The sequence below is a fragment of the Schistocerca gregaria genome, chromosome X (assembly GCF_023897955.1).
Source record: "Schistocerca gregaria isolate iqSchGreg1 chromosome X, iqSchGreg1.2, whole genome shotgun sequence".
NCBI lineage: Eukaryota > Metazoa > Arthropoda > Insecta > Orthoptera > Acrididae > Schistocerca > Schistocerca gregaria.
Genome location: NC_064931.1, coordinates 139323933 through 139350375, shown reverse-complemented (window position 1 = coordinate 139350375; position 26443 = coordinate 139323933). Strand labels below are relative to the sequence as shown.

Below are 26443 nucleotides of genomic sequence, written 5' to 3'. Positions count from 1 at the left end.
TTGACCCAGTTAACATATTTGTTGCTGTAATTGTTGTGGTGTTCAGTCCAAAGACTGGTTTGATGCTGTTCTCCACACTACTCTCCCCTGTGCAAGCCTCGGCTCCGAATAACTACTGCAACCTACATCTGAATAACCTCTTCAACCTACATCCAGCTGAATCTGTCTACATCTCTTGGTCTCCCTCTATAATTTATACTCTCCACACTTCCCTCCAGTACCAAATGGGTGCTTCCTTGATGTTTCAGATTGTGTCCTTTCAAGTGATCCCTTCTTTTAATCAAGTTATGCTACAAATATGTTTTCTCCCCAATTTTATTTAGAATTTATGCATTTACCCAATTAATTTTCAGCAATCTTCTGTAGAACCACATTTCAAGGGTTTCTATTCTCTTCTTGTCTGAACTATTTAACCTCCACATTTCACGTCCATACAAGGCTACACTCCAGACACATATCTTCCGAAAAGAATGAGATTTTCACTCTGCAGAAGAGTGTGCGCTGATATAAAACTTCCTGGCAGATTAAAACTGTGTGCCGGACCGAGACTCGAACTCGGGACTTTTGCCTTTCGCAGGCAAGTGCTCTACCAACTGAGCTACCCAAGCACAACGCATGCCCCACCCTCACAGCTCCACTTCTGCCAGTATCTCATCTCCTACCTCCCAAACTTTACAGAAGCTCTCCTGTGACCCTTGCAGAACTAGCATTCCTGAAAGAAAGGATATTGCAGACACATGGCTTAGCCACAGCCTGGGGGATGTTTCCAGATTGAGATTTTCACTCTGCAGCGTAATGTGCGCTGATATGAAACTTCCTGGCAGATTAAAACTGTGAGGACGGGGTGCGAGTCATGCTTGGTAGCTCAGTTGGTAGAGCACTTGCCCGCAAAAGTCAAAGGTCCCGAGTTGGAGTCTCAGTCTGACACACAGTTTAAATCTTCCAGGAAGTTTCATATCAGCACACACTCCGCTGCAGAGTGAAAATCTCATTCTGGAAACATCCCCCAGGCTGTGGCTAAGCCATGTCTCTGTAATATCCTTTCTTTCAGGAGTGCTAGTTCTGCAAGGTTTGCAGGAGATCTTCTGTAAAGTTTGGAAGGTAGGAGATAAGATACTGGCAGAGGTGGAGCTTTGAGGACGGGGCACGAGTCATGCTTGGGTATCTCATCTGGTAGAGCACTTGCCCGCAAAAAGCAAAGGTCCCGAGTTCAAGTCTCGGTCCGGAACACAGTTTTAATCTGCCATGAAGTTTCATCTTCCAAAAAGATAGCCTAACATGAATTTCTGTTTGATGTTAACAAATTTCTCTTTTTCAGAAACACGTTTCTTGCCACTGCAAGTCTAAATTTTATATCCTCCCTACTTTGGCCATCATCAGTTATTTTACTGCTCACATAACCGAACTCATCTACTACTTTTAATGACTAATTGCAAATATAATACCCTCCCCAGAGGATTTAATTAACAAAATGGCATAGCTATTCATAATGTAAAGGTTCAGCCAGTATTTCTTACGCGGACGCCGCGCATTGAAACCCAATATTCCACAGACACGGAAGGGAAGGTGTCACACACTACAAATAGCCTGAGATAGTAAACACGTCAAGGACACGAACAGCGCGTCTCTCGGACCTTGGAGGATGAGAAGGAACTTTCCGCCCCGGGACTCTGCCGGACATATCGAAACGAATATAGGTCCACAGCGACGAAATGTCCAGGATGACCAAAAAATAAGTTAGAGAAAGCGGATACGAGGACTGCATCCGAGCAGGGCAGACCTTCAAAATGGGTATTTAAGGGTTTCCACGAGCAGCAAGAAGCAGAGTCATTGCAGAAGCTGAAGAGGACACAAGCAGACGAGGCCCGGCAGCATCGAGAAGGTAGCAACCACTACTGATGAGTCTATAGGAACTGCAACTACGAGAAGACGATGATGCTCTGGTGGACGCAACTACAATTGTCAGTTAAGTAGAAGTTTTGCATTGGAATAATTTTGAACAGGGACAGTTTGTCTCTGTCTCAAGTAGCCTCTATAGTCAGTTTCAGCAATAGAAGGAACAAGCCACTGTCTCTTGTGAGATAGGGCAAGGGTCCATTATTTAAACGAAGAGTGAATTCAAAGGTGGTAGTTCTCATTAGTAGTCGTTTCCGACATAGAGTGAGAAGTGGAGATTCTGGCTGCATCTCCAGAAGTGTACAGAGTAAGGGGAAGGGTCTGACACCTCACATGTCCTTTGTGATATTAGTTCAATCAATTGCGTTAAAGGAGAAATCTCACCTTACTGTTTTGACAGTTCAGTGCTGCCTATTCCCCCCTTGTACACGCTACCTATTGAAAGTATTGTCTAATGTATCTACACCTCCTACACGCCCTTAGACTGTCCAGGAGATTCTACTCCCTCTCATCTCCGTAATTAAGGCTAGTTAAAGGGAAACACAAACCCATAATTGTCGTCAACATCCCAATTGCGCCACGCAGGCTCGACCAACTCTATATTGGTATCCAGGACCTGCACTGGGACACGACAGTTGATGTTCATCTTACATCATTCTTTTAATATACTGTCCATTCTGTTCAACTGCTCTTCCATGTCCTTTGCCATCGCTGATCGAATTGCAATGCCATTAGCAAACTTCAAACTTTTTATTTCTTCTCTCTGATCTTTAATTCCTTCTCTACATTTCTCCTTGTTTCCTTCGCATCTTGCTCATTGTACAGATTGAATACCATAGAGATTGGTTATAACCCTGTCTCATCCCTTTCTGAACCACTGCTTCCCTTTCATGCCCCTCAACTCTGCCATTTGTTTTCTGTACAAATTGTTAATAACCTTCTGGTCCCTGACTTTTACCCTTGCTACCTTCAGAATTTCAAAGGGTGTATTCCAGGCAGCATTGTCAAAAGCTTTCTCTAAGTCTATAAATTCTATAAACATAGGTTCGTCTTTCTGTAACTTATCTTCTAAGGTAGGTCGTAGGGTCAGTATTGCCTTTCATGTTGATACATTTCTCTGGAAACCAAACTGATCTTCCCCAAGGTTGTCTTCTACCTGTTTTTCCAGTTTTCCATAAATAATTTGTTTGGGTATTGTACAACTTATTAAATGGATAGTTTGGTATTAGCACACCTGTCAGCAATGGCTTTCTTTATAATTGGAATTATTACATTCTTCTTGAAAGCTGAAGGTATTTCCTATCTCATACATCTAGCATATGAGATGAGTAGTTTTATCATGGCTGGCTCTCCCAAGGATTTCAGTAGCTTTGAGGGTATGTCACCTACCCCAGAAGCGTTGTTTTGTCTTAGGTCCTTCAGTGCTCTAATTCTTCTGACAGAATCAGAGCTTCCATCTCATCTTCACCTACTTCCTTCTCTCTTTCGATAATATTGCCGTCAAGTTCATTTCCTTTGTGCAGAGCGTATACGCACCCAAGAGGGGAAAAATAATTCTCATATTTCCCAGTAAAGAATGTGCTTTCTTGGGTGAAAATAAACTTTTTCCTTGTTAAGCGACAATATACTTTCCCTCAGAGCTGTAAACTTGTCAATCCTTTGAGTAGTGAAGGATTTATAAGCTGAGACAGAACTTTCCAGCACTTTAGGAAAAGAACCCAGAAAACGCAATGCATTTTGAAAAGATCTTTGATGCACAGTAACATGTGCACTGCACATTTTCGTGTTACGAAATTATAAACATGAATTCCACTAATTACACCATGGTAGCTTCCGAAGCACTGGAACCGAGATTGTGATGTGCTTTTGTCAGCCAATCATAGCACTTGTCACATGATCTCGCCAGCCAATGACAGCAGATATCCACAGCATAGGAAGTGTGATGTAGTCAACCAAAACTGTTAAGCAGCGCAGACACACTATTAGAAAAGGTTTATGACTTAAATTAATATAAAGTATAACCACACGAAAAGCTAAACTTTCTCAAATAATATTGATGGTCAAAAAATATTTGCTGTTTTTCCAAGGGTGTGGCTAGGCAGGATCATAAGAGCACCAGCTTAAACTGTAGCAGCAGCTTGGTTATAAGTTTCACTCCTGTGCACCGGACTTTTCGTGGGTTACCTAGCTGAATACATATTCTGTCAAGCCCCATAGTAAAACCAGTAACACGTGAAATTGTTCAAGAAGTCACATCACTTTTTTTTCTGAAAGATGCTTTTTGCCATTGTTATTGCATAATTTGTAATCTATGAAGGAACTAAAATAAATATGAAAAACTAGCCTTCACAATTTGTCCATTTTTGTGTGTGTTAACTTTTTAAGGTATATCAAGCATGAATGGTGCCAGTAAAAATTTAAATAATGGGATAAATAGCTTCTGAGCCTGAAAAAGTGGCTGGTCCTCAGTGTTCAGTTTTGAATGAGAGTCTAACACTCAGTCATATACAAAGCTCATTATACGTTCTCACACATAACAATTTACCTTGTGAAAATGAAATTTACTTTGAAATTAACACTTCTGAAACCATCATTTGCAATACTTTCTCATGACCTATTAGAAATCTAAACATTTGTGACATCACTCTCATCAAAATGAGGCATACGAGAAAGACTCATGAAAAGCAGTTTGTCGTTATTAAGTACTGCATAGTCTTTGACACATTTTGCAATCAGCAGACCTTTTGTGTGTAATATGTCTTGTTGTTGTAAATGGCGCACTTTGAAACTAAATTTTATTTTGGTGTTATTCTCCTGTTTATGTTTTATTGCTGTATTATTATTCTGCAGTAGCTGTTACAGTATCAGTTCTTACCAGTCAAAATTACAAAAATTTATCTGAAAACTAAAACAATGAAAAATACCTGGAATTCAAAAAAAATCCCAGGTTTTACCTGGACTTCTCCCAGATGAAACAATTCCTGGGTCTTTCCCAGATTTTCCATGGCATATACACCCTGTTTGTATAGCCCCTCTATACTCCTTCCACCTTTCCCTTATTTGTCTAGTACTGGTTTTCAACCTGAAATTTTGATAATCATACAACTTCTTTTGTTATTTACAAAGGTCTCCCTAATTCTCCTAAAGGCTTCTAACAGCCTTGCATTTGTCCTCCTGCCATTTTGATCTTTCTGTCAATCTCAGTTTTTAGGCAGCTGCATTCCCTTTTGCCACAGATTTCTAGACTGTCTCATCTTTTTACCTATTTTATCTTGTACTGCCTTCACTATTTCATCTCTCAATGCTACCCATTCATCTTCTACTGTACTCCTTTCCCCCGTGTCAGTAAATCATTGCCTAATGCTCCCTTTGAAACTCTCAGACAACCTATGGTTGTTTCATCTTATCCAGGACCCCTCTCCTTAATTTCCTACTTTTTCTGCAATTTCTACAATTTTAATCTACAGTTCATAACCAATAAAATGTGGTCAGAGTCCATATCTTCACCTCAAAATGTCGTACACTTTAAAATCTGGTTCTGAAACATCTTTCTTACCATTATACAGGGTGTCCCACTCAAACCTCCCTGATTTCAAGGAGCCAGGAGAGAAAAACCACAGTAGATACAACAATGAAAAATGCACCACATTGTAGAGCATCCAAAAGAATTTATATTCCCGTGTCAGAAGTGCCAAGTATTGTCGCCAGAGTGCAGCATGGTTGCACAAAGTGAAAATGGCAACTCCACAGCATCACGCGCAAATAGTAGTGTGGTTTGCAGAAACAAAGTCGCAGATTACTGTGCAAAGAAATAATCGTCGTGCGTATGAATGTGATCCACCTGATGTAAAAACAATTACGGAATGGTATAGGAAGTTTCTACCAACAGGAAGTGTTCTGAAACATTCTGGCGTTGCAGGTTATGGAGTTTCAGAAAAGATGATGGAGGACATCAGACAAATGTTTCTCAGAAGCCCTCGTAAGTCAATTTGTCAAGCATCTAGGCAACTTGATGTACCTTGATCAAGATTGCATCATGTAGTTCACAAGCGTCTTCGTATGTGTGCTTACAAAGTGCAAATTATGCAACATCTGATGCCAAACGACAAACCATGCTGACAACAATTTGCTGTGGATATGCTGCAGCGTATTGATATGGATGCCAATTTCCTGGAATTTATTCTCAGATGAGGCAACCTTTCATCAGGAGGGGTTAATAGGCATAATGTTCAAATTTGGGGTTCACAAAACCTGCACATTGTGATTGAACATGTTTGTGATAGCCCTAAACTAAACGTCTGGTGCGGGCTAATGCACGACAGGATTGTTGGGCCGTTCTTCTTTGCTTAACAAACAGGGAATGGGTAAATGTATCTGAACATGTTGGAGCAGTTTGTGTACCCTCATATACAAGACTCACAACCCATCATCATTTTTCAACAAGATGGAGCTCGCCGCATTGGTCAACAGCTGTTCGCAACTTCCTGGATAGGTAATTCCCCAATCATTGGATCAGACGTGGAGGACCCATTACCCGGCCACTACATTCATCTGACATTACGCCGCTTGATTACTTCATGTGGGGATTTGTGAAGGACCGCATGCATGTGACCAAAGTGGACAATATTCCTACATTGCGACATCATATAACTAATGCAATTGCAACAACAACAGAGGAAATGTTACAAAGAACTTGGCACGAAACTGAATATAGGCTCGATATTCTTCGTGCTACAAAAGGTTCACAAGTAGAGGTGTATTGATGGTAAATAAATTAATTCTTTGAGATGCTCTACAATGTGGTGCATGTTTCATTGTCATATCTACTGTGGTTTTTTTCTGGGTCTTTGAAATCAGGGAAGTTTGAGTGGGACACCTTGTATGATCAGTCTGAAAACTCGTCTTGTCTCCAGGTCTTGACTATCTATCATGGTTCTTAAAATGTTAGCAACAATTAAGATATGCACTGTGAAGAATTCTACAATGTGGGTTCCTCTCCACCAGCCCACATTCTTCTACTATTTTTCCTTCTCTTTCTTTTCCTACCACCAAATTTCAGTCCCTCATCATTAGTAAATTTTCCTTTCTCTTAACTATCTGAATAGCTTCTTTTATTTCATCATACATCCTTTCAATCTCTTCATCATCTGCAGGGCCAATTGGCATATAAACCTGTACTACTAAGGAGGATGTTGGCTAGTGGCTACCTTAACTAAGAAAGAGAGTTCATTATGCTGTTCATAGTAGCTTAAACACATTCGTATTTCCTTATTCATTATTAGACCTACTCTTGCATTATCCCTATTAATTTTTGTATCTATATCTTGTCAAAGAGGTGGAGCCCCTCCACGCCCACACCGATGTGGTGACCATCTCAAGAGATCTACTGTCACCTCTGTATTTGTTAGTTACTGATCAAGAACTTCACGGGACATGGGGCCTTGATGTTATCCATATGTCTGGGTAGGATTACCCAGTAATATAGTCGCATCTAGGAGCTAGATAGTTGACGAAAAGCAAATCAAGGGTACCTGTTTCAAGAGCAGAGGGAAACAAAGTGCCAAGGCAAGCGCCAAGTGAAAAAAAACTCTGCGATAGTCTGGTTGGGAGGTAACAGTAATAGCGGTTTTCGTGCTATCTGGGACAAATCATGCAAGGGTGAGATGGTTGTTAGTTTTCGGTACTGTGTAATGCTGGGTGCTGTTGTCATAGCTTAGGTCATCATAAAAAGTGTCAGTCCTCTCGAGGAGGGGTACTGTTGGGCTGGGCACCTACATGATGATACGTCAGTACTGACCTAACCACTTTTATACCAATGGTAATTTGCAAGCACAGACCAAATCTTCTGTTAGAATATCTACATTTGCTTACTCCACACACAACATAGACACTGGCTATGCGTCTATGGTAAAATTTGGGTTGAATGCACATAACATATAATTTGCAACAACTATGGAAAGAACATAATAACCGAAGTTCCAGACAGTATAACAAAGGTAGTTGTTTTCTGATGCCATTACTTTTGTGTGATACAACAATACAAATATAGCTAGTTAGTTACATGTTCCGTGGATCATTTGAATGATTCATTTATGTTACTGGATGAAGGATCAAAAATTTTTGTCACAGCGCTGGCAACATTCAGAGCAAAATGCCTCGGACCTTTGGAGGTGACGGAGTCCCACCTCTAACTGACAAACCAGGGACTCCTAAGATACGACTTGGCAAACAAATGGTAATGAGATGGGGAGCTATTAATATCAATGGGGGCTACTCTGGGAAGAAGGTAGAGCTAGCAGAGGCTGCAAGTAAGATGGGGCTGCACGTTTTAGCTGTTAGTGACATTCGGGTAAGGAGTGAGAAAGAAGAGGAAGTGGGAGAATACAAAGTCTACCTGTCAGGAGTCAAAGCAGCAATAGCACAATGGGGTGTAGGGCTTTACATCAGGATAGAAATGGAACCCAGCGTAGTTGCAATAAGGTATGTAAACGAACGACTGATGTGGATACATTTGACAGTGTCTAGCAAGAAAATAAGGATTGTGTCAGTATATTCACATTGTGAAGGGACAGATCAAGATAAGATGGATAGTTTTTATGAGGCACTCAGTGATGTAGTTGTTAGAGTAAAGGACAAGGGCAGTGTTCTGCTCATGGGGGATTTTAACGCCAGGATTGGAAATCGAACAGAAGGGTATGAAAAGGTTATGGGTAAATTTGGAGAGGATATGGAGGCCAACAGGAACGGGAAACAACTCATGGATTTCTGTGCCAGTATGGGCTTAGTAATTACAAACTCCTTTTTTAAACATAAGAACATTCACCGGTATACTTGGGAAGGCAGGGGAACCAGATCTGTCACTGACTATATAATAACAGATCAGGAATTCAGGAAGGCTGTGAGGGACACACGTGTATTCAGGGAATTCTTTGATGACACTGATCATTATCTAATCTGCAGTGAAATTGGGATTGTGAGGCCGAAAGTGCAGGAGGTCAGGTCCATGTGTAGGAGGATAAGAGTGGAGAAACTTCAGGATAAGGAAATCAGGTAAAAATACATAACAGCTATCTCAGAAAGGTACCAGTTAGTTGAAAGCAGTCAATTACAGTCATTGGAAAAGGAATGGACAAGGTACAGGGACACAGTACTAGAAGTGGCTAAAGAATGTCTTGGAACAGTAGTGTGTAAAAGTAGGATGAAGCAAACAGCTTGGTGGAATGACAGTCAAGGCAGCCTGTAAAAGGAAAAAGAAGGCGTATCAAAATTGGCTACATACGAGAACTCAGGTAGACAGAGAAAGTTATGTTGAAGAAAGAAACAAAGCCAAACAGATAATTGCAGCATCCAAGAGGAAATCTTGGGAAGACTTTGAAAACAGGTTGGAGACTATGGGTCAAGCTGCTGGTAAACCATTCTGGAGTGTAATTAGCAGTCTTCGAAAGGGAGGTAAAAAGGAAATGACAAGTATTTTGGACAGGTCAGGAAAACTGATGGTGAATCCTGTGGATGCCTTGGGCAGATGGAGGGAATATTTTGAAGAGTTGCTCAATGTAGGTGAAAATACGATCAGTAATGTTTCAGATTTTGAGGTAGAATGGGATAGGAATGATGATGGAAATAGGATCACATTTGAGGAAGAGGAGAAAATGGTCAATAGATTGCAGTGCAATAAAGCAGCTGGGGTGGATGAAATTAAGTCGGAACTCATCAAATACAGTGGAATGTCGGGTCTTAAATGGCTACACAGCATAATTGAAATGGCCTGGGAGTCGGGACAGGTTCCATCAGACTGGACAAAAGCAGTAATCACACCAATCTTTAAACATGGAAACAGAAAAGATTGTAACAACTACAGAGGTATCTCTTTAATCAGCATTGTGGGTAAAATCTTCTCAGGTATTGTTGAAAGGAAAGTGCGAGTATTAGTTGAGCACCAACTGGATGAAAATCAGTGTGGGTTTAGGCCTCTTAGAGGTTGTCAGGACCAGATCTTTAGCTTACGGCAAATAATGGAGAAGTGTTATGAGTGGAACAGGGAATTGTATCTATGCTTTATAGATCTAGAAAAGGCATATGACCAGGTTCCTAGGAGGAAGTTATTGTCTGTTCTATGAGATTATGGAATAGGAGGCAAACTTTTGCAAGCAATTACAGCTCTTTACATGGATAGTCAGGCAGCAGTTAGAGTTGACAGTAAATTGAGTTCATGGTTCATAGTAGTGTTGGGGGTAAGACAAGGCTGCAACCTCTCTCCACTGTTGTTCATATTATTTATGGATCATATGTTGAAAACAATAGACTGGCTGGGTGAGATTAAGATATGTGAACACAAAATAGGCAGTCTTGCATATGCGGATGACTTAGTTGTGATGGCAGATTTGTTTGAAAGTTTGCAAAGTAATATTTCAGAGCTAGATCAGAAATGTAAGGACTATGGTATGAATATTAGCATCTCCAAAACGAAAGTAATGTCAGTGGGAAAGAAGTATAAACGGATTGAGTGCCAAATAGGAGGAACAAAGTTAGAACAGGTGGACAGTTTCAAGTACTTCTGATGCATATTCTCACAGGATGGCAACATAGTGAAAGAACTGGAAGCGAGGTGTAGCAAAACTAATGCAGTGAGCGCTCAGCTACGATCTACTCTCTTCTGCAAGAAGGAAGTCAGTACTAAGACTAAGTTATCTGTGCACCGTTTCATCTTTCGACCAACTTTGTTGTATGGGAGCGAAAGCTGGGTGGATTCAGGTTACCTTATCAACAAGGTTGAGGTCACGGATATGAAAGTAGCTAGAATGATTGCAGGTACTAGTAGATGGGAACAATGGCAGGAGGGTACAATGAGGAAATCAAAGAAAAACTGTGAATGAACTCTATAGATGTAGCAGTCAGGGCGAACAAGCTTAGATGGTGGGGTCATGTTACACGCATGGAAGAAGCAAGGTTACCCAAGAGACTCATGGATTCAGCAGTGGAGGGTAGGAGGAGTTGGGGCAGACAAAGGAGAAGGTACCTGGATTCGGTTAAGAATGATTTTGAAGTAATAGGTTTAACATCAGAAGAGGCACGAATGTTAGCACTGAATAGGGGATCATGGAGGTATTTTATAAGGGGGCTATGCTCCAGACTGAACGCTGAAAGGCATAATCAGTCTTAAATGATGATGATGAGGAGCATATTTAACTACTTTCTAAGCCACTGATAGCTCTAATAATGAGTAATAAAGGTAATTTTTTCCTGTAGTATTGTAGGTATGGACATCATTGTTCTTCTCAAATTGTACTTACTTATGATAAATTTCATTTGTGACAGGGCAGTTAAAATGCCTAAGCCCTTGAAGAGCTAACTACTACACAATGACTGCATGTGAACAAAATGTATTATTCTTATTGCTCACTTTTGTGCAATAAATAAATCATGCAGTTCTACAAACCACATAACAAATACATTTCAGTAGAGCTCAATCTTTCCACATTTAGCATAATCCAGAGAAGAAAAAAACGAATACAAAATGTTGATGCACGAAGGTAACAAGTATTTTATTTAAAATTCTTATCACAACCTCAAACACAAATCGACACTTAAAATGTTTGCTTACCGAAAACGTCCATAGAACTCGTGGAATGATTGTTCTTTAAGTCCACAAGGCAGATGGAAAACCTTTTTACAAGTGTTTCCACAGCAATACACAGTTGCACCACCTCTGTTGCAATAGCAGCAACGCTAGGAGGAAAATTAATGTGTCATTAAAGCATTTTGTTTTGATCAAAAATTCACATGCACTTTCAAAATCTAAGAAATCCAATGGAAAATGACCACTTGATCACTGTTAGCTTTAAATCTGAACTAGTGATATGCAGATTTATGTAACTAAAGTATACAGTAAGCCCCTAGTGTAATGGGATAAATTATGACAGTACTTGGAAACAAAAATGGTTCAGTAATGGTAATCAGGCCAAACCAGGGACAGATAGCACCAATCACTGAACTGTGCAATCTGCAGAAGCTGAACTGGTTGTCAGATCACACATACCATTGCCGAGCCCATCTCCATATGGTACTACAGCCCAGACATGTTGCCAGATATGACAACCAGTAATTACATCTGCTCCATATTGTTTGATGTGACACCCTTATGCAGCTACAACCACAATATCAGCAAAGTCACCCAAATCAGCTTGTCATTCAGAATGAAATTTTCACTCTGCAGATGGTGTGTGCTGATATGAAACTTCCTGGCAGATAAAAACTGTGTGCCTGACAGACTCAAAATCAGGACCTTTGTCTTTCACTGCCAAGTTCTCTACTGTTTGAGCTACCCAATCACATCTCATGGCCTGTCATCACAGCTTTACTTCCACCAGTACCTCATCCCCTACCTTCCAAACTTCATGTAAGATTCCCTGTGAAACTTGCAAGCCTAGCACTTCTGGAAGAAAGGATATTGTGGAGACACGGCTTAGCCACAGCCTGGGGGGATGTTTTCAGAATGAAATTTTCGCTCTGCACTTGAGTGAGCACTGATATGGAACTTCCTGGCAGATTAAAAATGTCCGCCAGACCGAGACTTGAACTTGGGATCTTTACCTTTTGTGTGTACTTGCTCTACCAGGAAGTTTCATATAAGTGCATACCCTGTATAGAGTGAAAATTTCACTCTGGAAACATATGCCAGAGTGTGGCTTAGCTAAATTTCTGCAATATCCTTTCTTCCAGAAGTGTTAGTCTTGCACGTTTTGCAGGAGAGCTCCTCTAAAGTTCGGAAGGTAGGATGTGAGGTACTGGCAGAAATAAAGCTGTGAGAACAGGCCATGAATCACGCTTGGGTAGCTCAGTCAGTAGAGCATTTGCCTGCGAAAGGCAAAGGTCCTGAATTAAAGTCTCAGTCCGGCAAATAGTTTTAATCTCCCATGAAGTTTCAGGTAGTAATCAGTCGACCAGCTGGGCAACATAGCTGCACCCAATTCAGGTCAGCCACGGCCTTGGAATCTTCACCGTAACTATACTGCCACCGGGTCGGGATCCACAGATCTCTGCCTGACTGTCCATCCCATGGCAGCCAGCACTCTGCCATCGCCTCTATGATACCGCTCATCAACACCAGAGTCTGTCAGCCACCTGCCGCCACTCTCCAGTTAATGGTTCTGAGTTATACTCTGAGTAGTACCACGATGTACTGCAATGCTTGTCGACGCCACCAGCCACTAGCCCAACAGGACATGTTAGCTGCTTCTTCTGTCTACCTAAGTAATAAAGGAGTTACTGTAATCTCACCAGGATCTTCTCCTGCTGTATGTGCATCTATCTTTGCCAGAGAACTGCCACCCACACCCAGCCTTTTCTGCATCCCACTGTAATTGGTGTCAAAGGATTGATGAAGATGAAGAGGGACACTCAGAAGACAGCTCCCAGTTCCATGGTTCTGTAGCAGCACCTTACTGAAGGGGAAGGGGATGGATAGAATTCAAGAGTGCTTAAGAATCATCTGGTACAGTAAGATATATAAGTAGCAGGCTGGATTTTATTCACTCATGAGATTCCCTACAGCTTTAGTTTTGATTTTCCCCTCCTTTTACCATAATCTTGGGGTTATATATTGCTGTAGTGGTCTGCAAGGGACTGTGGGCCAAACCATTAACTCATGAAACATGCACATGGGGCAGTTCCGCTGGACACTCCACTGCGTGCACCGAGTCATAGTCCATAATTTGTTGGGTACATTTACAAAGGACAGTTTGCCAGCCAGTACCGAGAGGTGCCTTACTGGACATAGGAAACTTTTGGATAAGGGTAAGTCAGGACAGGCATAAGATTTCCATTGCAAATACAAACTGTATGGAGTATATACTTCAGGATGAGTGAAGACAATTGGATTAATGTGTATATTAATAATTAGAGATAGTCATTGTGTCAGATTTAGAGTCACAGATGAGTCAAGATCATCAGATGTAATGTGGGAAAATGTAAACCCCCCTCCCCTTGAGGAAATAGTAAACAAGTTCTACGTAATTTGTTGAGATAGGTTTAAGCCATGGTACAGTGCCAACAAATAAAAACAAGAATGGAGAGTCACTACAGTATTGACTGGTTAGGTTTTACTGTTTTCATATCATGTAGCATTGTCCCAAAACAGCAAAAATGCTGAGACACAACACAGATTCAAAATGGTCGTTAGATGTGACATCATCAATTAAACAAATTCAGCTCCATCGCGAAATGATGTTCATGAAAGTCGCAGAGCCACCAACAACAGCTGACCAAGCAAAGCAAAGGGACATAATAGGAAAATCTATCACATGTTGCACGATATGTGGAAAGGATTACTGTACAGTATAGGTGGAACTGGTTCAGCACCTGTAGTTGGGTCAGCATTATCACATATAAATCTCACAGAGCAAGAGGAATTTTTAAAGAATTAATAAAGAATTGATAGGATACAAGGTTATGGAAGTTCAGATGGTCACTATGTCTTCACACCATGGGCAAAAAAAGGTTAATACGGATCTCCTACTGTTTTAAATAAACTTGCACTAAAATACACTGAAGCACCAAAGAATTTAGTATAGGCATGTGTATTCAAATACAGAGATATGTAAACAGGCAGGATACAGCGCTGCAGTCGGCAACGCCTATATAAGGCAACAAGTGTCTGGCGCAGTTGTTAGATCGGTTACTGCTGCTACAATTGCAGGTTATCACAGTTTAAGAGAGTTTGAACGTGGTGTTATAGTCGGCGCACAAGCAATGGGACACAGCTTCTCCGAGGTCGCAATGAAGTGAGAATTTTCCCATACAACTATTTCCCGAGTGTAGCATGAGTATCAGGAATCCGGTAAAACACCAAATCTCCGACATCGCTGCAGCCAGAAAAAGATCCTGCAAGTACTTGGTTTTGCTTTAGGGCACAAAAAACAACTGGGGTCATACGTGCCCAAGTCAGAACTATAGGACACGAATACAGAGAGGAGTTAAATGACTATACGTCAGTCCCAATTGACAGAAGAGAAGAGAGCTAAAAACAAGCACGTGGAAAAAGGACTAAAAAAAGACACCATACAGAAACGAAGGTCCAAAACTAAAAATTAAATGGCTGACAGCCCACTTGTCATTCGCTAAAATGGCTGATAAATCAGACGGCAAACGCAAGCTGGAACGTAAAAGGCTAAAAAAAGGGGAGGCAGGTCATCAGGAAGTGTCGGGCAGTTAAAATTTGGGTGCAATATGTACAAAGTGGTGGGGTAGCTCCACTTAGCAAATGACGATCGCTAAAAAGGCAGTGCCCAATACGCAGCCAAGTTAAAATAACCTCCTCCCGGCGCGAGGGCCGTGAGGTGGTCATCCAAGGTGCTGGGACAGGCTTAATAAGCCGAAGTTTATTCCCATGAAGGGAGGACCATTGGCAATGCCAAAGAGACACCACCTCCTCACAGTCGGCAACACAGAGATCATCAGAGGGAATAGAGGTACGAGGACTGCAGCCTTGGCAACAGCGTCAGCAGCCTCGTTTCCTGGCAGACCGACATGACCAGGAACCTACAGAAAAATGACACTGACTCCACCAAGAGTGAGCAAGTGACAGTTTTCCTGGACCCACTACACTAAGGGATGGGCAGTGTACAGAACACATAGACTTTGAAGGGCACTGAGTGAGTCTGGGCAGAGGAGACAATTGAAAAGCCTGTGTCGCCGGATGTACTCCATGGCCTGATGCAGGGTGAAGAGCTCAGCTGTAAATACTGAGGAGTGTGCCGGAAGTCATTATCGAAAGACACAGGTGCCAATGACGAAGCCCAAAGGGGACGATGCACATTAAAGTCACCAAGTAGCAAAATGAGGGAAAGTAGCTGCCCAATAAGTTGAAGTAAGTCTATCCTGGTGACAGCGAACAATGGAGGGACATAAATGGTACAGAAGGTCAGGTAGGGAAGGAAAAGGCGAACTGCAAAAGGTTCAAGATTGGTAGTCAGGGAGATGGGTTGACTATGAATGACATCCTGTATGAGCAGCATGATGCCCCCATGAGATGGAATGCCAACCTCAGGGGGAAAATCAAAACGAATTGGTAAGAAATGTGAAAGCTCAAAGCGGTTGTGAGGGCGCAATTTCATTTCCCGAAGGCAGAGAACAAGAGGACACTGTGACATTAAAAGCAGCCATAAATCCTCTTTGTGGGACCAAAGGCCACAAACGTTCCATTGGAGGAGAATCATGATGATGAAGAGATGTAGGGGTGTCACCTCAGCAGCTGCCAAGCGACAGCTGGGGAAAGGTGTTACTACAGGACACAGAAGGAGGAGGATCCTGCTCCATGGGGTTCACAGAAGCATCAGCTTGCTTGTACGGTCAGTCTGTGAAGTCCAACGCTGAAAACCGGTTGTTGGTGTGCACTGGCGACACGTGCTGTGGTACCACATGGCAACACCATTAGAGAGGATCTTTGAAGTGGCAAAGGAGAAGACTGTTTGCCTTTGGTGGAATACTTCGAGTCTTTCTGGTTTGATGAATGCTTGGGTGTTGTTTGGCTGAAGGGACGGAGGAAGTCTTCACAAAAGTACTCCTCCTATCCTTTCCGGCCTACCGGTTGTGTAGCTGGTGGCTTCGCCTCTTGAGGCGAGAGTTTGACTGCTTGTTGCACAGCTGGACGGGGGGGGATGGCAATACTACCTTGACACTGCGATTTCACAACCTCAGAGCTGAATTGGAGGCCGCATGTCTGCGTGGGCATGTCCTTCATGCAGCAATCACTTGAACAGCTTGTTCATCAAGATACACTGGATAATCCTGAGAGGAGGCAGCATGGCCGCCATTGCAGTTGCAGCGGGGAAGAGGAGGTGGACAATCACCCTTGTGTGCATCCCCACCACATGTGACAAATGAGGCTGGGTGCTGACAAGACGTTCTAGTATGGTTGAAATGATGACACTATCAGCAGCGCATCAGATTCGGAATGTACACCCAGACGGTGATAAGTTCATGGCCTGCTTCGAGCTTGGTGAGAAAGAGAGTGCAGGTGGGCACTAAGGAGGAATCTACCTTTTTCATTACATGATGGTCAGCAATGACACCCTGATCAGAGAGGTAAGAATGGATTTGGCCTCAGTTAGACTGTTGAGCACCATGGTGTAAATTACACCACGAGAACAATATTCGAAGTACTACGGGCATTGATGTGAACAGGGTAACCATGGAGAAGTGAGGCAGCAAGCAGTTGTTGTGCTTAAGGATAAGAAGTGGTCTCCAAAAGCAAACTGCCATTCTGTAAACAATAGCAGGATTTCGCAGGGCCATCAATTGCATTTACACCTTTCTGAAAAATAAACGGGTTTACCGTGGAAAAGGACTGACCATCTTCAGTACGTGAGACCACAAGGAACCGTGGGACAGCGCGAAGGGTCTTTGCATCACTAGCCCCATTACGTTTATGTTTTGTGGATGTTGAGTGGGAAGATGATTGACTCACCACGATGAAATCCCCCACGATTGCCAGCATCTCTCATGGCTCGATCCTTCCAACTTGGGGCCCCCTTCACAAGGGAGCGCACCCGCCTTGGGAGATTGTTCACACCCCACGTCACACCTCCCGAACACCTGACAGAGGGACTAATTGGCAATTTGAGAAGGTTACAGCTCACACAATCACCCCTCCCTGGGCCTGGCCTGTACCAGAGGGTACGTGCGAACCCTACCTGTCAACCTGGGGCTGGGAAATACGCGTTACCCAGTCATCTGTTACACATCAGCCGCGTGGGCCAACCTTCATGAGTGCACAGGGAGGAAGATGATGAAAGAGTATCCTCAAACACCGAAGCAGAGGAACAAGAGGAGAAGGGAAACAAGGAAAAGGGAGCGAAAAACAAAGGTGAGACTGTTCGTTCGTCAGCGACAGAATGCAGGACGTTCCCAAAAATACCTCAGACGTGTTCCTCAAAAGAGGGGAAAAAGTATAAAAAAAAGAGGATAGACATGCAGCACGGAAGGGAAAAAATGCTGCAAAGGCTGGGGCCCTGTGGTAGCCAAGCACGAACCTGCCAAAGAGTGACGAGCCCGAGGGAGGGAGGGAGGGAAAAATGTGGTATGGTCAGACGAGTCTCGTTTCAAATTGTATCGAGCGTATTGACAAGTACAGGTATGGAGACAACCTCATGAATCCATGGACCCTGCATGGCAGCAGGAGACTGTTCAAGCTGGTGGAGGCTCTGTAATGGTGTGGGACGTGTCCAGCTGGACTGATATGCGACTCCTGATGCCTCTAGATTCAACTCCGACAGGTGACATGTATGTAAGCATCCTGTCTCATCTGCATCCATTCACGTCCATTGTGCATTCCGACGGACTTTGGCAATTCCAGCAGGACAATGTGACACCTAACACATCCGAAATTACTACAGAGTGGCTCCAGGAACACTCTTCCGAGTTTAAACACTTAGACTGGTCACTAGATTCCCCAGACATGAACATTACTGCACAGATCTGGGAGGCCATTGAACGTGCTGTCCAGAAGAGATCTCCACCCCCTCGTACTCTTATGGATTTATGGACAGCCCTGCAGGATTAAGGGTGCCAATTCCCTCCAGCATTACTTCAGACATTAGTCTGAGTCCATGTCATGTCGTGGAACTTCTGCATGGTTGCTGGGGCCCTACACAATATTAGGCAGTTTCTCTGGCTCTTCAGTGTATAAGAACATGATGTGAAAGGACAGTGCATAAACCACTAATTTCATGCAGGCCAATATCATCAAACAATAGGGCAGTGCATATACCATTCTGTTGGCATAGATCAGTTTTGTTCCCCATAGATTGAGGAAGGTTTTAGCCCAAAGTACATGTATTCTCCTTGTTAGTCATTAACAATACTTGTTGAAGATGATATGGGGAGGCGTAGATATGAGCCCAATACCTGCTCCCTCCCACATATTGAGGTCAGCACCTGATCATTGATGAGAAACAGCAGAATTAATGGTGAATGAACACTTCCTGTGTAAACCAAGTTTTCACTAGTTTGAAATAAGTGTAAATAGTGATAATGACAATGTGTTACTTTGAGTGAAGTTAAAAATGTGAAGTGTAAATACTTGTAAATCAATGGAAATATGAGGGCAATTTTTTTCCTTAGTAAGGGGAGATTGTAACATGATAAATTATCAAAGTACTTGGAGCCAAAGGTGGAGACAAAGCAGTAATCAGGACCAAGCAGAATCATCCAGTAATGGCCATTAAACGTTGTGATCAGCAGAAGCGACCACCCGTTTTGTCAGACCATGCGTACCAGAGTCGGGCCATTCGCCACGAAATGCTACAGCCAATTACGACAGCCCATTATGGCCTCTGTTACAGATCATTCGGCATGACACACCTACAGTCACAACTGCGAAGTCAGCAGTAGGGAGCAGCAGCATTTTAGCCCACCCAAACCAACTCCATTGATCTATCATCTCGGCAACTTAGCTACACCCAGTCTGTGTTAACTGTGGTCTTGCCGTAACTATGCCGCCACCGACCACGGTTCGTGGACCTCTGCCTGACTGCCCATACCCAAGCAGGCAATGGTTCTGAGACTCTGGGCTGCATCATGACCTACTGCAAAGCCTGTCAACGCCACCAGCTGCTCATGCTGGAGAAGGCCACATGTGGTGCTGGACTGCCACCCAGTATACATACTATGCCAACTCAGCAGACCACCACCCAAGCAGCTGTGTTAACCACTCACTGGTCTAACTTGCCTGCTGTTACCAGGCCGGAACATTATGAGAGAAAGCCCTAATTGTGCCACAGATGAGGGGCACATCTTTAATTTCTGTCCACAGCAAAAAAAATTAATAAAGAAGTTAATGTAAATTCACCAGTATCACCTCCTCTTGCGCCTGCGTCCATCTTCAGCAGAGAAAGAACTGCCGCCTACATCCAGTTATCCCTGCATTCGATTATACTACCAAAAAGCATCGAACCAATACATAATGATTACAAATAAAAATGTACACCTATTCTTGTGGACAGTGACTACAAATTACTGAGCTTACAAGGAATCTGGAGACTCTCTTTGACTTTCATTAGTATCATGATTTCAAATGACCTGGACTCATATCCACTTCTGGAAATTCTTGTTTTGTGTGTGCACTGTGGAGTTGTACTGCAAAATGGCACTAACTTCATGAATTAGATTATGTACAAAAATTCTGAAAATATCTACAAAAGTACTAGTAATACAAAATACATTAGCTCCAATAATGGGTGGTTCTGGCAATGTACATTCCATCAACAACTTTGAAAATTAGTTTTAAGTAGTGCAGTATAAGAAGCAATATATTTACCACTACTCATTAAATACTGTAGGAAGGAAAATTACAAAATGATCCATGTGAAAAAAATGCCTGACAAAAAAAGTGAAACATCCAGAAGACATTGCAACTTCACACAAGTTCCCACCATTTGCGGAGGGGAGGTACGTACACGATTACAGTTTTAATTCCCTTCAACATGTAAAACAGCTGTCAGACTGCATTAGTGGTGTTGTTACCAGGCCTGGTAGTGTACATAAGAGGCGTGAACAGCACAAGACGATCAGTGATCACTGTAAACAGCACAGATGACACATACTTGTGTGACACAGCATTATCAGCACCTGACAGAGGTTGAAAGAGGCCTCATTATTGGGTCTTTATTTGAGTGGCTGGTTGAATCATGTACTATCCAAGTTTGTCGTGCATTCGGACATGACAGTGGACCAATGTTGGACATAACATGAACATGAGGGCTGGCATACTCAGCATCACGGCTCTGGCTGACTACATCTCAACATCACACAGGATGATTTCTGTATTGTGCACCTAGCACATGGTAACTCCACATCACTGGCTGATATCCGAGAACAAGTACAGGACTCCCTGCAACATTCTACATCATCCTGCGCCAGTGGTAGGAGACTAACAGCTGCTGGCCTAGGAAATAACTATCGCACATGTAGCCTTCTGTTAAAACCAAAACACAAACTGCTGTGTTTGGAGTGGTGCCGTGATAGGGAAGAATGGACTGCTAATAAATGACGTCACAAAGTGTTCAGCCATAAATAATGTTTCTGCACTGCTCCAGATCAGTGACACTGTCAGCGAGAAACGCAGCGCTGTTACTCCTGGTATCATGGTGGGAGAGCCATCAGTCACGGCTCGTAGTGATTGAGGAAACTCTGACAGCACAATGGTGTGTCATTGGCATCCTGTGTCCTCATGTGTTACCTCTCATGCAATAGTACTGCGATGCCACTGTGCACACGGCACATGTGCCTATGAACCATCTGTGTGATGATGGCCTCCCACAGAGAGCTAGATGCCTACCACCTGTCCCCGATGTAACTTGTGTGGGACCAGCTCGGACGTCAATTCTGTCCTAGTGTTAACGTCCACAATATCAAGGACCAGTCACAACATCTGTGGGCCAGCTTGCCTCAAGAGAGAATAAAATGACATTATGACACCCTTCCCAACCAAATCAGTGCACACACCAGGGAGTGCAATGCTGTACTGATAAGTGGCTCATGCTGCAAAGTTCTTAGTAAATTTGATGCAATTTTGCAATCAGTGAAATAACATCACATACCCTCTTAATTCATGAAGTTTCCTTTCCTCACTCCCTTTATCAGGCAGTGTTAAAAACAAAACAAAAAAATGAAGAGAAAGAATGGCTGATCAGTACTTACCTACAGGATGTGAAATTATAGTACTGCTGATAGATTTTAAAGAGAAAAAATTATCCCTAGCTTTCTTAACTATTAGTAACTTCCTCAGGGAGGAGACTAGGATAGGTTGAGGAATAATCCAGAGTGACATACGAGTGACCTGCCACTCCTTTCTAAGCTCCCCAACCCATCCTTCTTGCCTTCCCGAGGAAGGAACTAATGTTTCTAAAGACAAGGAAAAGCTTTTTCACTTCCAAGTTTCTGCAGGCATTTCTAGAATTTCAACTTCTGAAGACAAACACTGTCCACCAATTCTGTCTCTTTCTAATTATACTGCCTTCTAGATTACGTATGCATTTCTATGACCAGATATTTTTATTCCTGCTATGTCATTTTAATCTGTGGTGTACTATTTCTCATGTGTGTCAACTGAGTTCTATTACTTTCTATGTGTCTGAAGCAAACATAGGAAAACAGCATAATACTTGTAGATACTAAAATAAAAAACACACAATTTTTAAGTCAGTCACAAAGATTTGATCAGGGACAGGAACAACTCCATTAAACATAGTCTAAGGTGACTTGGCATTGTAAAGATACAATACTGTACTTATCACAAACCATATACTGAAAATGTGACTGTCTGACTAAGTAAAATAGTTACCACATTTATGAATTCACGTCTGCTTTTAGCTGTGTCAGTCACACACCACAATTATATGTTAATGTTTCAAATATTGAGGTACTTACAGACATGCCAACTGAATGAGGCTGTAATAAAGAATCAGTAATAGCACTGCAGTCACTCTAAGTGATTTAGGTTAACAACATGAAACCTAAATCAGAATGACAAGGAGCAGTGTAAACTGATAGTGTCAACAGCTGATGGGGTATAAGAAGGGCAATGACATTTTGTTCTAACGGACAGGGTAGTGTCCAATTTTCCACTTAGGCTTCACGAACCAACTAAGCTGGAAGCAACTGTATGCGAAGGTACATATACATAACACTCTCCATGACACAAAACTCTGGAAGGATACTCTGTAATGGACATACAAGTCTATAGTTTTCTCCTCAACTAAAAAGAACTTTGTATCACTGGAACACATTACTATAACTGAAACATGAAGGCCGAGTCATGTAAGATGGAACACCTATTTTATTTCATTAACAATTCAAGATAATGAAAAAAGGTTCTACACAAATGACACAGGTGCACAATTTTCGTTAATGAAAGTAATATTTTTAACTCTTATATCAACTGATATATTGATGCAAGCATGGTTTTCTTCAAATGAACAGCATACTCAGTTTAAAATCAAAAGAAAGCAAAAAAATTTGAGATGATGTACCAAGTGTAGAAGTATGAAACCGGAATTTCCCTATAGATGGTGCTAGCTGTCAGTGTAGGGCCCATGAGAACACGTCTGCAGCACCATCTGCTAACTGTAATGGCTGACGACAAATGTCAAAACACAGTAACCCAAGTTCCAAACATCAGAATCTATTTCAAATCCGTAAAAATGTTGAGTGAGTTTTGTGCCTACAAACTATGATTTGTGCACAGCATTGGTTTTCTGTTATCATTTGAAGAAAAATGCTGCAAAATCACATCAAATGCTTGTCGAAGCCTTCGGCACACATGATCTTGGAAAATACAGTGTTTTGAGTGGTTCAAAAAATTCAAAAATGGTGATAAATGGTGATTTTGACACGAGAAACAATGAGCGTTGGAAACCACCAAAAAAGTTCGAAGACAATGTATTGCGGGCCTTATTGGATGAGGATGATGACCAAACTCAACAGGAACTCACAGAACATCTACATCTACATATATACTCCGGTAGCCACCAAGTGGTGTGTGGTGCAGGGCACAATTCACGCCAAAGTCATATCTCCCACCCCCCCCTCCCCCCACTCCCTGTTCCACTCGCAGATTGCACAAGGGAAAAACTACTGTCTGAATGCCTCAGTACGAGCTCTAATTTCCCATATCTTTGAATAGAGATCATTGTGTGATTTGAAAGTTGGTGGTAATAATATATGCTCTATATCCTCGGCAAAGATCAGATTTCGGAATTTAGTGAGTAGCCTCTTCTGTTTAGCACGTCTATCTGCAAGTGTATCCCACTTCAAACTTTCTATGAGATTTGTAACACTCTTGTGATGGCTAAATGTACCACTCACGAATCTTGCAGCTGTTCTTTGGACCTTTTCAATCTCTTGAATGAAATCCAACTGGTAAGGGTCCCATACAGACGAACAATATTCTAAGACTGGATAAACTAACATACTGTACGCAATTTCCTTTGTTGAAGACTGCAACACTTCAGGATTCTACCAATAAACCGCAATCTAGAGTTCGCCTTGCCCATAACTTGTGTAATCTGATCATTCCATTTGAGATCATTTCAAATAGTCACACCCAGATATTGGACAGATGTTACCACTTCCAAGGACTGGGCATTTACTTTGTACTTAAAAATTAATGGGGATCTTCGACTTGTTATACACAGTAGGTTACACTTACTAATATTGAGAGACAACTGCCAGTCATTACGCCACGCATTTATTTTCAGCAAATCTTCACTGATTTGTTCACAACTTTCATGCGATACTACTTTCCTATGGACTGCAGCATCATAGGCAAACCGTTTAATGCCCCCGTCAATACCAACAACCAGATCGTCTATGTATATCGTAAAAAGCAGCAGGCCTATTATGCTGCCCTGGGGCACACCTGAAGTTACGCTTGTTTCTGTTGAAGTCACCCCATTCAGGACGACATACTGCTCTCTGTATGTTAAAAAACTTTCTGTCCAACCATATATGTCATTGGACAGACTGTTAGCGCGCACTTTTTGGAGCAAGCGTCTGTGCGGAACTGAGTCGAACGCCTTTCAAAAGTTGATAAATATGGCATCAACCTGGGAGCCGGTATCTACTGCCTGTTGTATATTATGCACAAAGAGTGCCAGCTGTGTCTCGCATGACTGCTGTTTCCTAAAACCACGCTGTTTTCTGCAGATGAGCTTCTCAGGACGTAGAAAGGTCATTATGTCTGAACACAAAATATGTTCCATGATTCTACAACAAATCGATGTTAGTGATATTGGCCAGTAATTATGTGCATCCTGTCTTCTACCCGTTTTATAGACTACTATGACCTGGGCCTTCCTCCCGTCCCGTGGAACTTTCTGCTGTTCCAATGATCTACGACAGATGACGGATAAGAATGGTGCTATATTTGTAGCGTAGTCAATATATAATCCTACAGGGTTACTATCTGGGCCAGATGCTTTCCTGGTGTGTGAGGATCTTAACTGTTTTACAATCCCAGATACACTAAACACTATGTCATCCACCCTTTCGTTTGTTCGATAATTGAAAGGGGGAATGGTGCTGCAGTCCTCTACCATAAATGAGTTTTTGAAAGCTAGGTTTAGAATTTCAGCCTTGTGTTTATCATCATCTGTTACATTACGCATACTGTCAGCAAGAGAAGGTATTGAATGATTTGTAGCATTCATAGATTTTACGTATCACCAAAATTTTTTGGGATTATTTCTAGAACCTGCAGATAAAATATTGCTTTCAAATTCGTTAAAAGAATCTCTCATTGACATTTTGACAGCTGCTTTCATTTCGCATAATTCCTGTTTGTCAGCGGGGCAGTGATTACATTTAAAATGACTGCAAAATTCTCTGTTTTCTCAGCAACTTCCTAATATGTTTGTTGTACCAAGATGTATCCTTTCCCTCCCCTATATTTTTGCTAGGCACATACTTCTCTAGCATGTGGTGGACAATACCTTTAAATTCCAAACAAAGATGCTCAATATCTTTGTGTCCCGCAGTGAATGCTTGGAGCTGACTATGAAGATATTCATTACCAACACTTTTATTTGCTTACCCAAACAAGGAAACACTATGTTTATCATAATAAGATGGAGCCAAGTCTGGAAAACAAGGAAGAAGGTATTAGCGACCATGTCGTTGTGGCTTCGATATCATTGGATGTTACAAAAAAAAAAAAAAAAAAAAAAAAAAAAAAAAAAAAAAAAAAAAAAGTGTGTGTGTGTGTGTGTGTGTGTGTGTGTGTGTGTGTGTGTGTGTGTGTGTGTGTGTTCCAATTACATAGAAGCCACAACGACATTATGTTCGCTAATACCTTCTTCCTTATTCTCCAGACTTGGCTCCAGCTGATTATCATCTATTTGCACACACTGGGGCACACACTCGCTGAACGATGCTTCAATCCGTATGAAAATTTACAAAAAGAAAATGTACGAAAATGGCTTCCAGTCTGGTTCGGGTAATTATTGAAAACAAAATCCTGTTTCATACTTCTACACCTAATATTGCTGTTGGCTTTTGTCTCTGAAATATTGGCCGATGTTTGCGTAACGATTTTTCTGACATTTTGCCAGCACCAATGGATGCAATTGTCAAAGGTTTTCAATAACAAAGGGGGGTCAGTGACTCATACTGACAACAAGTCATAAAATTCATTAAACAAATATCAGCTGGAGAACTCACGACAAAAGACAACAGGCAGTGTGTCATGAATAGAAAGCTGGTGAAGATAAAACATTGATGTGACACTTGCTACGATGGTTCTGAAAATTTTTGCAACGTCTTTAAGAAATGTGCCAACAATGAGAGGCAAAGCAGGCAGAATATGCTGTTACAGTGTAAACACTGCTAAACCAAGTAATTACAAAATACTCCACAGTTAACAGTACACTGTGACTATACTGTAGCTTCTTCCACAAAACAATGGTTTGCTTAAATATAATGACAGACGAGCATATGAAATAGTTTCTTAAAATATACTAAAAGTTAGCATTCAGTTCTGTTCACAAAAAACATC

General features: G+C 41.9%; 1 protein-coding gene across 1 annotated transcript in view; it reads right to left on the bottom strand.

Annotated features, from left to right (window-relative positions):
* LOC126298797 (uncharacterized) overlaps positions 1-26443 on the bottom strand; it is a 193537-nt gene that overhangs the window by 96052 nt on the left and 71042 nt on the right. The window contains exon 4 of the mRNA XM_049990261.1: positions 11498-11622. Within this exon, the coding sequence (XP_049846218.1) occupies positions 11498-11622 (125 nt within the window). The remainder of the gene's footprint in view (positions 1-11497; positions 11623-26443) is intronic.